Source organism: Amphiura filiformis, chromosome 12 (genome assembly GCF_039555335.1).
Source record: "Amphiura filiformis chromosome 12, Afil_fr2py, whole genome shotgun sequence".
Taxonomy (NCBI): Eukaryota; Metazoa; Echinodermata; class Ophiuroidea; order Amphilepidida; family Amphiuridae; genus Amphiura; species Amphiura filiformis.
Genome location: NC_092639.1, coordinates 50,935,569 through 50,949,917, shown reverse-complemented (window position 1 = coordinate 50,949,917; position 14,349 = coordinate 50,935,569). Strand labels below are relative to the sequence as shown.

General features: G+C 35.5%; 1 protein-coding gene across 2 annotated transcripts in view; it reads right to left on the bottom strand.

Moving 5' to 3' along the window:
• The window catches only part of LOC140166371 (uncharacterized), a 39,847-nt gene that overhangs the window by 24,402 nt on the left and 1,096 nt on the right, over nucleotides 1–14,349 (bottom strand). For both annotated transcript variants that reach the window (XM_072189820.1, XM_072189819.1), the window contains exon 2: nucleotides 10,491–10,652. In XM_072189820.1, the coding sequence (XP_072045921.1) occupies nucleotides 10,491–10,652 (162 nt within the window). The remainder of the gene's footprint in view (nucleotides 1–10,490; nucleotides 10,653–14,349) is intronic.

Here is a 14,349-nt window from a genome sequence, read left to right as displayed (position 1 = left end):
AATATTTACTGCTTGAGAGTAATATTATTGACTTGAATAATTTAGGTGGGGTGAAAGAAGTTTGTGTATCAACACCATCCAGGGCGGTAATTTAAATTGTATTTTTGAGATTATTAAGTAGATGGTGCGGTGTGGCAGAATGGCTATAGACTGTAGACCACAGTATTCCACACTTCAGTGTGCATTCATAGTTAAGAATCACTGGTCGACACGAAGCTATGGAGAAGTACAGAGGAGATTTAGGAGACAGTTTCTAAGAGCAAGGCGTACCCCATGCAAACATGCTATAACTTGCAATGCTTCAAAATTTGATATGGACAGTTACAGAATGGACCCATCCCACTTGTTAAGAGCTCTTGAACATAATTTTTTAGAAGTGGCTCTATACCTCAAAAAATAGATTTTTCTGATATTTTGTGCAATGATGCATGTTAGGGTGTTGACTACTTGTGTGACTAAAAAATTCAAAAATCGGCTCGTTGCCATGGAAACGGCCAAAACCCAGATTCTGTCATTTTGGGCCAAATTGGCAGTGAAATTAGTTAAAAAAACATGTTATTTCAAGTGTTCGCTGCAACTAAGCCATATAATGCTGGTACATTACATTAAGTTCTTGTGAAAGGACATCTATTCATCTGATGATCAGCATATTTAGAGGTCAATAAGTTATTCTTAAGGGTACGTGGAGAGCCCATCTGTCAGGTGTATTTTCACTTTTTCATAAAATGTCATTTTAGCACCTAAAATATCATCATGAAAATCAACAACCCGGTGTTGCCAGGACTTTGTCCATTCTAGTGTGGGTAGTACAAGCTAGGTACTTTACATTTGAGTAAAAATCAGCTTGGGCAAATGTTACTTCTAAATACAGTGTTGCCAGAAAAACCGGTATTTTTGCAAATTGACATTTTGTCAAATTACGCCTTTTTGTCACAATTATGTGCATTTTGACAAATACTTTCCTTCAAGGTGAATCCAAGCAACACTTTTTTGTCTCTGTAAATATGTAAATACTGAAAATTCAAAATTAGTGTTGCCAGAATTCTTGATAAAACACCCAATATTAGTATTTTACTGATAGTATGATTTGTTGTTGATGGTTTGGTTGGGAAATGATTATTTCTAATTTTAGATTATAGATATTATAGATTGTTATATGAATTTTTAAACACCTGAGCACAAAGTAAGTGTTGCCAGAATTCTTGATAAAACACCCAAAATCATAATGCCACGATCCAGTCCTCTCACGCTAAAGTTGACAACGTCAAAATTTGGTTTACTATCATCAATAGCTTGTCCTAAAGTTTTGAAAACCCCACGGTTCTAGTATTATCTAGTGCAAAGTTATAGTCAGGGTAATTATGGGTATTAATTTTGTTCTTTGTTTTCTATTGAATTTTGAACTGGTCACTCAAGCCTTACTGGACTGGATCAATAATAATCAAAAATATTGATATCAATTTCAACAATAATTAAAAAATATATAAATATCGTTATCAATAATAAACAAAAATTATTATCATCAATATCAAAAATGTTAACATCAATAATATCAATAATAATCAAAAATATTAACATCAATATCAATAATAATCAAAAATATTAATATCGATATCAATAATAATGAGAAATATTAATATAAAAATCAATAATGATCAAATATATTAACATCAATATCAATAATAATCAAAAATATTAATATCGATATCAATAATAATCAAAAATATTAATATGAATAATAATCAAAAATATTAATATGAATAATAATCAAAAATATAAATATAAATATCAATAATAATCAAAAATATCAATATCAATAATAATTAAAAATATTGATATCAATTTCAGTAATAATTAAAAAAAATATAAATATCGTTATGAATAATAATCAGAAATATTAACATCATTATCAATAATTAGCAAAAATATTAATATTAATATCAAAAATAATCAAAACTATAAATATCACTTTAAATAATAATCAAGAATATTAATATCAATATCAATAATAATCCAAAATATTAATAACCATATCAATAATAATCAAAATATTAATATTGATATCAATAATAATGAAAAATATTAATATCAAAATCAATAATGATCAAATATATTAACATCAATATCAATAATAATCTAAAATATTAATATCGATATCAATAATAATTAAAAATATTAATATGAATATGAATAATAATCACAAATATAAATATCAATATCAATAATAATCAAAAAAATATATATTAATATCAATAATAATCAAAAATATTAATATAAATATCAATTTTAAAATATTAATTGATTATTGTTGATATTGATATTAATATTTTTGATTATTATTGATATTAATATTTTGCTTATTATTGATATTAATATTGATATTTTGCTTATTATTGATATTAATATTGATATTTTGCTTATTATTGATATTGATATAAAAACATTTGTGATTGTTATTAATATTGATGTTAATATTTTTTATTATTATTGATATTGATAGTTTTGATTATTAGTGTTATTGATATTGGTATTAATATTTTTAAATATTATTGATATTGATATGAATATTTTTGATTATTATCGATATTGATAGTTTTGATTATTAGTGTTATTGATATTAATATTTTTGAATACTATTGATATCGATGTTAATATTTTTGATTATTATTGATATTAACCCTAGAACTACGAAGTACCACCCCAAGATTTCTTATCCGTCATAAAAAAAATGTGCGCATTTACGCTCCGACCTAAACTAATCGTAGATCCATTCTTTGCGCTCATATTAGTGTAAAAGTGTTTACCAGCACCTTACCTGGGGGTAGGACCGACTGTCAAAGATGACAATAGAGGGGGGGGGGGGGTGAGGGCCACCAATGGTTTCTACAGTAAAATAAATTATTTTTATTTCGCTCATGTAAAATTATTATAGTTTTTGTAGAATTTTTAGCCGAAAATTAATTTTGCCAATACTTTTGTACATAGCTGAAATTGCATGGGCGCCCTCACATTATGACGTCATAGCGATATTATGAGACGAATGTTTGTACTTATTGGTATCAATAGGGTAGAGGAGACCCATAGCACATTGATTCCAAATATAACGGTATATGACGTTTATAAGTGAAAATTAGGGGGTTGCAACCCCCCTTCGTAGTCCGTATTACAAAACATGGCTCAGTAGTTCTAGGGTTGATGTTAATATTTTTGTTGATTGTTGATAATGACGTTAATATATTTGATATTATTCTTAATATTATTGATGATAGTAAACCAAATTGATGCTAATACTTTTGATTATTATTTATATTGATATTAATATTTTTGATTATTACTGATAATGATGTTAATAGGCCAATAGGCCTACATTGATATTATTATTAATATTGACTCGATAGTAAAAAAAAAATTGAAGTTGGATCGTGGCACATATAAATATATATATGATTTTGGGTGTTTTATCAAGAATTCTGGCAACACTTACTTTGTGCTCAGGTGTTTAAACATTCATATAACATGGTCTCAGATCTATACTATGTACATTCGATGTTTGAAAATTAAAAATAAGCATTTCCTAACCAAACCATCAACACAAAATCACTAAAATGCTAATATTGGGTGTTTTATCAAGAATTCTGGCAACACTACTTTTGAATTTTTAGTGTTTAGATATTTACAAAGACAAAAAAGTGTTGTTTGGATTCACCGTGAAGGAAAATATTTGTCAAAATGCACAAAACTTTGACAAAAAGGCGTAATTTGCAAATTGTCAATTTGCAAAAATACCGGTTTTTCTGGCAACACTGTATTTAGAAGTAACACTTGCCCAAGCTGATTTTTATTAAAATGTAAAGTACCTAGCTTGTACTACCCACACTAGAAAGGACAAAATCCTGGCAACACCGGGTTGTTGATTTTCATGATGATATTTTAGGTGCTAAAATGACATTTTATGAAAAAGTGAAAATACACCTGACAGATGGGCTCTGCACGCACCCTTAAGAATAACTTATTGACCTCTAAATATGCTGATCATCAAATGAATAGATGTCCTTTTACAAGAACTTAATGTAATGTTCCAGCATTATATGGCTTAGTTGCAGCGAACACTTGAAATAACATGTTTTTTAACTAATTTCACTACCAATTTGGCCCAAAATTACAGAATCTGGGTTTTGGCCGTTTCCATGGCAACGAACCAATTTTTGATTTTTTTTTAGTCACACAAGTAGTCAACACCCTAACATGCATCATTGCACAAAATATCAGAAAAATCTATTTTTGGAGGTATAGAGCCACTTCTAAAAAATTATGTTCAAGAGCTCTTAAGTTCTTTCAAGATAGGGCTTCACCTCGCACTGCCAGAGTCGTAAGGCAGGGCCTTCAGGAACTATCTTTTTAAAAGCACATGTAAAGCAATTTTATGTTATGTATACTGAGGTGAGATATTGAAGAATATGTATGCAATAAATGGTTGAAGCAGTGAACCAATTCATCTTGTGTTGTGTAAGTCAAACCATGATTACGTCGATCTTCGTTTAAATGACAATAGCTCCAAGATGCATCAACCTATCAACTTCAGATTAATAGATCAATAAGTTAACATATGCCCCTTTCTATTTATAGTACAAAAACTATATTAATTAGCAATTTTATATTTTTGATATATTTTTGAAAATGTCATATAGCCCGGTACCAATCATTTTGATACACCCTGTATGTAATAAAGTAAGAGTCAAAGATGTAATAAGTTCCATTATGCAAGTTCCAATATGTTTACGGAGAGCAAGATCTGGGTGGCGCCTTAAAAATCCATAAATGCCAGTTGGAACCAGGTCTTCCATCGGTGAACTGATTTGGGATCTTTAATGTTCTGACATAGTCAGCCACAAGATCAAGTAGCTCCTATTTGATGAATCCAAGTCCCCAACTGGCAAGAACTCGAAGACACAAAGCCAACTCATCTTCAACCTCCTTCGACAACACCATACATGTAGGACGTCCTGCACCATATGCTTCCATTTACGTTTTTCCTGGTATTCGTTCCTGAAGAGTTGTTCTGGGAACTCCAAATGTCTTGGATGCTGCTTTTAATCCCATTTCCCTTCTTTGACTGCTTTAACTACTTCATGCCATGTTTTCATGTTGATAAGCATGTCATTTGCCTTTTTTAGGGTTGTATTTACGAATAGTGATCGATTATAGTTGTCCGTAGTCTTTTTTGATCTTCAACTGAAGATTCCAAAGAAAAACGTGTTTCAGAAAGCAAAACTAATTATAATACTAAATATTGATACAACAAAATAGTGTTTACTTATTTGGATAATCTTAAAATGTAAAATTATTTTATCCTGTTGTGTTATTTAGCCCTAAAGTGTGCAATTCTATGCTCTTCCATGAGGGGGCCGGAATTACCCCAAGGCACATGTTGGAAACAACAATCTTCTACCAGAAGAATTTAAAAAAAGATTTGGATTTTAACTTATCACTGGTACAAACATAGGTTGTCTTTACAAATAAACACAAAGAAAGTTGAAATTACATTATAGTTTAAGAACCACACTCCCCTATCCAAAGTGGAGAAGCCGCTTTTTTCCAGTTGATTTCGAGATGTCGTGTCACAATAAGTCCTCCTGGCTATATGCTTCAAGCTTTATCTGTGATTACTGCTGCAGGCAGTAGGCCAAAAGTTACCCATTCACATGCTATAGCAGTGAGTAACTTGGAAATTTTGCAGATGTTGTTAAAACTGGGTCAAACTAAAAGGGCCGGAATTACCCCAGGGCCGGAATTACCCCAGTCTCCCCTAATGAGTCTTTCACTCCATTGTTAAAGTACTGTGCTCCCTGTAGCATATGGAGTGACCAGGCCCTGGAGTGTGATGGTTTTGTAGCACATGACAGTATTCATTCAAGCCTATCAAGGTCAGTTATTAGCCACTTGCTGAATGGCTGGGCATTATCAGCAATCAAAGAAATATCTTATGCTGCTGCCAATCACAATAGAGGTTAAACATTTTGTTAAAACCCCAGAAGTGATATCAGGACAAAGCTGTGCATGTTGGTACTTGATTGTTTGGATTCCTATGTTGAAAATCCCTTGTAGTACATTAGTATTTTTCTTATGTGTAGTGTATATTGTTGTGGAAAAAAAGTTCACCTGGACTTTTGATTTTGTGCCACTTTGGCCATTATGGATGATTTTTGGCAAATGTTTTCTAAAAGCATGATTTCAGTGCCTCGGTTTGAAGAAATACTTAATGCTATTGACTAGTAAAGTGCCATTTCATAAGAAACCCCTTTGATACTTTCACAATATGCTTGTTTCATGTTTGCATATATATTAAAATAAAGAAATATAAAAAGGTAAATATATGCTTATACCAATTTTGCTCACATTGCTATATTTAGACTTTGTCAATTTATTTCGTTCAATGACCGGTCAGAATGGGAAACTTTGAAAATTCATAATTGAAAAGTTTTTGACCGATTTTGACCATTTAACCACCAAAATACTTCTGTTGATGAGTTCTTTCCAGAAAACAATCTTTTGTAGCAAAAGGGGCAACATGAAATTATGATGGTCATCCCTACTTTTAAGGCCCCTGACAGTCAATTTTGAGTTTCCCGTCACATAATTTCTGAAAACAAGTGAGGTAACTTTTTCATTATTCATTATTTGTCTGCCTTTCATTATATGACCAACACGCATGTAAAATGTGTTGTTATTTGCTGCACTTGAAGATGTATGTTTAGCCCAAATGAGATTCAAAAGTATATTACAAAGTGGTAAAACAAACACACATTATCTCACAACAGGGAAGGTTCACCAACTGCGAAACTGGACAAATTTTTCCTGGGCTAAAAAAAACAGGTCCTATTCATCGGACTAAACCTGGCTCAGAACATGTGATCATGTTCCACTACATGTACATGTACTAGTATCTGTGTTCCCGAACAGGTACACTGGCTATAAATACACTCTGTGTACATGTACATAACATAGTTTTATTTTTAGAGATTGGGTATTTGTTTTCTACTGCCCTGGGTAGGGTTATATGCCAACCAACATACCAGTAATATTTATACTCAGGTACTGTAGATTTTCGCACTACATTTATTTTTACGCTTTTTGCATTCAAACGTGCTGTCGCGAAAATAACAACGTGCAAATATATTCCTTTTGTGTACAGGTCAATGTAAGGAAACTTAAAATCATGAATTTAAAAACAAAGGAAACAGTTCAAAATTGGCAAATCACAAAAAATTAATCACGCGAAAATGTCCACTTTTGCAGTACCGTACTATAAATACATAGGCCTACATGTACATGTACAATGAAGGGCTTTAAACATGTAGTTGAACCATGGAAGTACTAGTACTTCCATGGTTGAACTGAAGTTCAGGTTGAAGTTTATCAAGGCATCAAATGAAAAATGGAATTTCATTTTTTGATCAATCCTTTAAATTCCTTATGGAATGCCCTTTGAAAATTTACTGTGCATATGCTGTCCATAGAAAACCTGCATTGGGCTATTCCAGATAAAACATGCACCCCGGCAATGGAAATCCAGATTTTTTGATGGTCTCTGGGGCTCGGAATTCCAGCCTATTATACAGTATGTTTGGTCAAATCCAGCCTATTCAATTTGAAAACATACAGTAATAGGCCTAGATAAAATCACCAAAAGACCCACTCATTCAGCCTTTTCCCTTATTTTGTGATCCTAGCATCTTCTTTTTATGACATTTATCAGTAGATATCCACGAAAAAAGCTCATTCCCAAAATTTCAGTTGATTCCGATTTTGCGAGTTATGCATGATTATGTGTAGGCCTACACAGCTCCATAGACAAAGGGTTGTAATTGAAATTTCACAATATCTTTGCTAAACGAATTAATCTGCAAGAATTTTTTTGTACATTTAACATTATGTAGCCAGAGGTTTCCGGCGGTATAAAAATCTCAACTTTTTTGAGAAAAGTGGGGGGATGATGCTGTGGATCACAAAATGCCCTTTTAACTCCTAAATTGCCTGAAATATTCAGTGAGCTTATGCAGTGGTGGCAACTCAATTCTAATTACAGGAAGATTTAAGTTTTTATACTAAATCCGGAGATCTTCGGTTTTATTCCTAGTTCACCGATTGAGTATGTAGGCCTAGGCCCTATAATTATAAAACTGTGTGCATATCGCTATTCGTCTTACATCTTGACAAATTAAATTAACTGTGTGCCTATCGCTATCTGTCTCATTATTGTTTGTTCGTCCCAGCTGTGCAAAGCTACGCCAACATTTCATGATAATAATACGATCAGCGAGTTAATAGGCCTACACGCATTGTAGGCGCTAGAATGAAATAGCAATTGTCTTCGTTTTGCCTTGTTTGTTTGGCCCAAAATTAAAAGGGGACAATGTGATTAGTAAAACCTAACAAGGAACATTTAAATAGGAATCTATTCTTTACAGGAATCAAACACTATTGCTTTAATATTTGCACTACACCACTATCTCTGCTGTAAGTGTGCCATACCAATCACAATATTGGAACATTATTTTGTGCACTTCCTATCCAGGGTCCTATTGCCCTGGCATATTGCCAACATGACACACCAAGTTCAATACATGTGACCTGAACTGATAATGGGGCACCAGGAATATGGTTCGGTCCATTGAATTTGTGTAGCAGATTCCGGGAGCAGATTATGTCCAAAATGGGCAGCATTTGTACTTTTTTTTTAAAAATTTGGCGAATATGTACCTCTAGGTAGCATAATAAAATGTAGGACCTATATGCAGAGCTGAAAACTTTTTGTGATGTAAAAAAGGGACCCTAAAACATTGAAGGGGAGATTTCAATTTTTTTTTGAAAAAAGCTTGTGTTCCCCGTTGCTTCCATACAATAAAGTTTATTGGCCAATGCACAATAAACAGATTTACCCCCTGCGAAATAGCCTAGCCCAATTGTGCTTAGGTTTCTATGCTTAGGTGCAGCATTCTTAAAGTCCAATCAGCATCAAGGCCTATTGTCTGAAGCAGCCAATAGGATTTGTTAATATTCATAAATATGCAAATAACATGGCACAAAACTCTACAGCACATTAGGCCACCATATCCAATCCCCATACCCATTTTTTCGTTGCTTGATTATTACATTTCAAGCTACAGAGTGGATTAATGAAAATGTAGTCAAATATGTAAATAAGCTCATTAATATTCATAAATATGCAAATAACCTAACACAAAACTATACAGCACATCAGGTCACCATATACTATTACAATACAAGTTTAAAGTTGATCGTTTAGTGTTTAAGTTGCAGAGTGGATTAATGAAAATGTAGGCAAAATATGCAAATCAGCTCATTTATATTCATAACTATGCAAATAACATAACACAAAACTATACAGCACATCAGGCCACCATATCTAATCCCCATACCTAGTTTGAAGTAGTCAAATATGCAAATAAGCTCATTAATATTCATAAATATATGCAAATAACATGGCACAATACTATACAGCACATCAGGCTACCATCCTATCACCATACCAAGTTAGAAGTTGATTGGTTATTGCGACGGGCTGCACAGTGGATTAATGAATTTGCTTCTGCCCCAATAGCCAAACAAACAAGCAAAGAAAGAACCCAACTGTCAGTCAAACCACAAGGCAGGCAGACAACCATCTGGATGATAACATAAGCCCCACATATGTGTGGGGCCCAAAATTTCTGCATAAACCCCTTATTTTATGACATTTCTCCATGGATTTAAAATTTAACATTCCCTCTTTCCTGGCAAAAAAACCTTAATATTCCCTCCCCCCTTATAGTCTAGTGCCTAACTAAGCCAAAAACCTGAAAGTAGCGTCCGTACAATGTTTTATTGTGTTTTCTATATCTCCAAGACTATATTACCAATTCAGAATCTGGTGGATGCCACCCTGGCACCCTTGGGCATTTTGAAATGAATGACCCCAAAATAACCCCATAGGGTTATACAGGGGTCGAAAATTGAAAGTGTTCAAATATCACTTCAAAGTATATCAAATTATTCGAATAGGCCCAAGGATCACAAATATGTAATTTTTTTCTCAATACGTTACGACCTTTGGTTCAGAAGTTATATGCCGGCATATAACTTCTGAAGAGTCAATTTCCAGTTGGCATAGGGGTCAAAATTAAAGTTGCTCCAATTTTCATGAAAGTTGTTGCAAATTGTTTGACCCCTGTATAAGCATATGGGGTCATTCTGGGTCATATGTCAAAATGCCCAAGGGTGTCAGGGTGGCATCCACCAGATTCTGAATTAGTAGGTCTCATAGATATTTATACCAAAAACATATTGTGTGGAGCTACTTTTGAGTCAAGTCAAATATTCCCATTTCAGCACCAGATTATTACTCACAAAAAAATTGCATTCTTCCCCAAACTAATCTCCCCCATTCCCCACTGCGGAAATAATGACCCCTCCGTAAAAAGGCTGCTTACATGGTATGTTGATGCTGTTCTCAATGCTGCCAGCAGATTCCAGTTCAAATGGTTCTCGTACATCGATCAGCTGGATGTTGCGACTATCCACCATCTTGGCAAAGTCTTTATAGTCAATGTTATGGCGATCTCGCCAATCAATGACTGGTTGCCTAATTGGCCCTGCAGGTAATAATGGAGACAAAATATAAACAACAACAAAATTAGCAACATGGTAAGTTGGTAACCTCTCTTGTCCAGCAATGATGGGAGTCACAAATCATTGGCCAGATAAGTGAAAAATCCGGACCAGTGAATTATACCAGCTTTGTTTTAACCCCCGTGGCTACAGGTCGGTGATCTTCTACATGGCATGCGAGGTTCAAATCCTGGGGATACCAGGTGTCTTCTTTGCCCATCTTCTCTTTATTTTTGTTTCTTCTTTCCCTTCTGATAGCAAAAAACCATGGGTTCAGTTAGGGTTGGTTAACATGTTTTTCCTAGATTTAGGCCTTCATAAAGTCCCGATTCTTACTCCACATCGCAGCGCGAAGCGATGCTGCAATGCTTAAAACATCACAGCATCGTGTGATGAAATTAAATACATTTTAATTTCATCACGCGATGCTGCGATGTTTTCAAAAGCATGTGGGGTCTGCATCTTCATTTATGGTCATTCTGCCGACCTTGAATTTCCAGCAGCCAATCACAAGCATGCACGGCTGCGATATCGCAGCGCGATGCTATTAAGTTGAACAAAATCCACGTCATCACTGACCGAAATTTCCACCGCGTGATGAGAATTTTCACTACCAAGCTCGTAAAAACCTGTCTCAGATTTCAGTTTTATAGCATGTGGAGTAAGAACCGGACTTAACCCTAACCCAGCCAGGTCACTCACTATTATTATTTCAAGTCATAGGCCTATAGGCCTACCCAAGAAATCACTGACTGGGACAGCATTAGCCCCTGTGACTAACCCAGCCAGGTCACTTACTATTATTATTTCAAGTCATAGGCCTATACCCAAGAAATCACTGACTGGGACAGCGTTTATAGCCCCCGTGACTATAGATTGGTGATGTTCTGCATGGCATGCGAGAGGTCCGAGTTCAAATCTCAGGGCCACCAAGTGACTTCTTTGTTCATCTTCGACTTCCCTCCTTTTTTGTTTTTTCCCTTCCGATAGCAAAAACCCACAGCAGCTGAAGGGAGTATCCCATCATGCATCTGCTTGCTCCATAGCAAATCATACATACAAAACATAAGTAAGAGCGGCTTAGATATTGAGAGCTATGGATAGTTTCACAATACTTTGGAGATCATATTTTTTCAAACAAAAGTCTTAACTCCCCTGATATAAGCGAGTACTTGAAAGTTGAAGTGAGGGATTTTGTGTACACTTTCTATGGCATGTGCAGTTCTACTGTGGTACTGCAGAGCATGATGGGATATACCTATCTGCTGCTGTGGCAAAAACCATAGGGTGAGAAAACATCTCTGCATCATATTACTTTTACACTATGGAAAATTCTTGAGCAGTTTTTGAGCTTGTTTTTTTTTTAAAAGTCACTTGTGCACACTGCGCGGGTGATATACAACTTGAAATAGTCGTAAAGCATTCAAATATTCTACAAGTTTTCTCATGAAGATCGCATCAATGGTCAGATGACTGAGAGACAGAATTAAAGGTACTGTACAAATTTGTTGGGTGTTTTGTTTACAGAAATTCAGACAATAAACATGATAAACACCTTGCCATGCTGAAATCTGAGTGCTTGTGAACTCTGGTCTATCTGTAAAATGTTTATTCTCCACATGTGGTATTATAAATCTACTGTGAAATGTGTCAGACCCATGTAGGCCTAATAGATAGTACCTTCATCTGCAGGCACACATAACTTTAGTACATTCAGTAAATTACATTGTGCCCTCTGACCTAATTGGCTTCCATGGTCTATGTTGGCATACACAGGGGCACTTTCATAACCCCCTTGGGGTCTGTCCAGTGTCTAATGTAATAGGAAGAAAAGAAAAGGCAAAGACCTATAAATAACTTGTCTCATATCCCTGCTTTTATTTTAAAACAACCACCACCCCCACTCCACCCAGCATTGACTGGCTACATTATAAATGTGTTTAATTATTGATTGACATAGAACACCCCCACATCATCACACCCTATCCCTACCCTGGCAATGTACATATTTATAAGGCCTAGATTTTAATTGTTAATTGACAGATAAACATGTTAACACAAACATACCCAACCCCCCAATCATCACACCCCACACCCCTACCCTACCCCGGCAACATACTTTAAGGTTTAATTGATGGATCTGGATACATGTTGTTAATACTACTAGCCCGGTGACTTACCCCCCATCACACCCCACACTCCTACCCCAGTACATAAGAGACTGGGGTAATTGTGGCCCCCATTATAATATTCATTAGTTTTATGGGCCACAATTACCCCATGCGTTGGGGTAATTGTGCCCCCCCCCCCCGAACAAAATAAAGAAAGGGTATTGTCAATCCCAATTCTTCCTGATAAAAATTAATAACATTGTCATTGCAATAATTTCAGGCCATTTGAACTGGTGACTTTTCCAGAAAAAGGGATTTTATAAAATACTTGTTAGCAAGTGTAAATTTGTTGCCACAAAGTGAAAATGGACTTTTATAATATTTTGAAGTTACAAGGACATAAAATTACAACAACAAAAAACCAGTTCTTACAATATAAAATCAGGGTAATCCATACCACTGTAATTGTTTAAAATCTAATTTCTTGACGATGTTGATCAGGCTTGTCAGTACAGTACTAAGAGGTGGAGTAGAATGTGGTGGAGTAAGGGTGGTTGGGGTAGGGTGCTGGGTGGTAGGGTAGTAGGTGGGTAGGATAAGGTGGTGGGGTAACGGGGTCAGGGTGTGGTGGGGTATAAGAGGAGTGGTAGGGGTAGGAGATGGTACTGGGGTAGGGTGTGAGGTAGGGTAGTAGAGTCAGGCAGTGGCATGGTAGGGTGGGCTAGGGTAGTTGAGGTGGATGAGGGTGGCCTGGGTGGTAGGGGTCGGGTGGTGGGGTAGGGTGGTGGGGATGGTAGGTTTAGTGCGGCTAGTTGGGTCAGGGTGTGGTACAACTAGGGTGATTTAAGGGTGGTGGTGTTAGGGTTAGGGTGTGGGGGCAGGGTGGTGAGGGTAGAGGGGTAAGTGTAGGGCAGGGTAGGGTGGTAGGTTAGGGTGCGGTGGGGTAAGGGTAGTTGTGGTAAGGGTGTCCCTATTCACCCCGGATTAGAAGACATTTACCCGAAAAAAATTAAAAAATTATACTGAAAAATCCTGTCAGAATAATCAAATAATCTTTTGGAATAACTTGTAACAGGCTAGGTCCTGGTTTATTTCCAGCTCATTTTCTAAGATAGTGGCTAGGAGCAGGAAAGTTTTGACCACCTCATTTTTCAGGGCTTTTTTAGATAGGCCTAATATTATTTTGGACACCTTGCTGTGTCCATCAGCTGAACCATTTTCTAAACAGCTGTTTGATCAATTGCTCTTTCAACCTACACAGAGGTAGAAAAAAAACCTTGTGTTTTCAACCAAATGTGAAAAAAATGAGATTTCAAACATTTTTCTCATTTTTGTCCCAGTATCTAGACAATACATGGGCGAGTGGCTGAATGCACACCAGGGGTAGCGCTAGAACTAAAAACTCCAGTGTCCGCAAGGGACCCCCGAACTTGCAGAAAATTCAAAAGTAGGGGGTCTGGAGTAGAGTTTGGCGAGTACCGAGTCCGAGTTGCACAAATGCAGCATAAATAGTATGTCTGCAATAGATTGAAAAACTGGGGGTCTGCAGGGACTCCTGAATTTGCAGAAA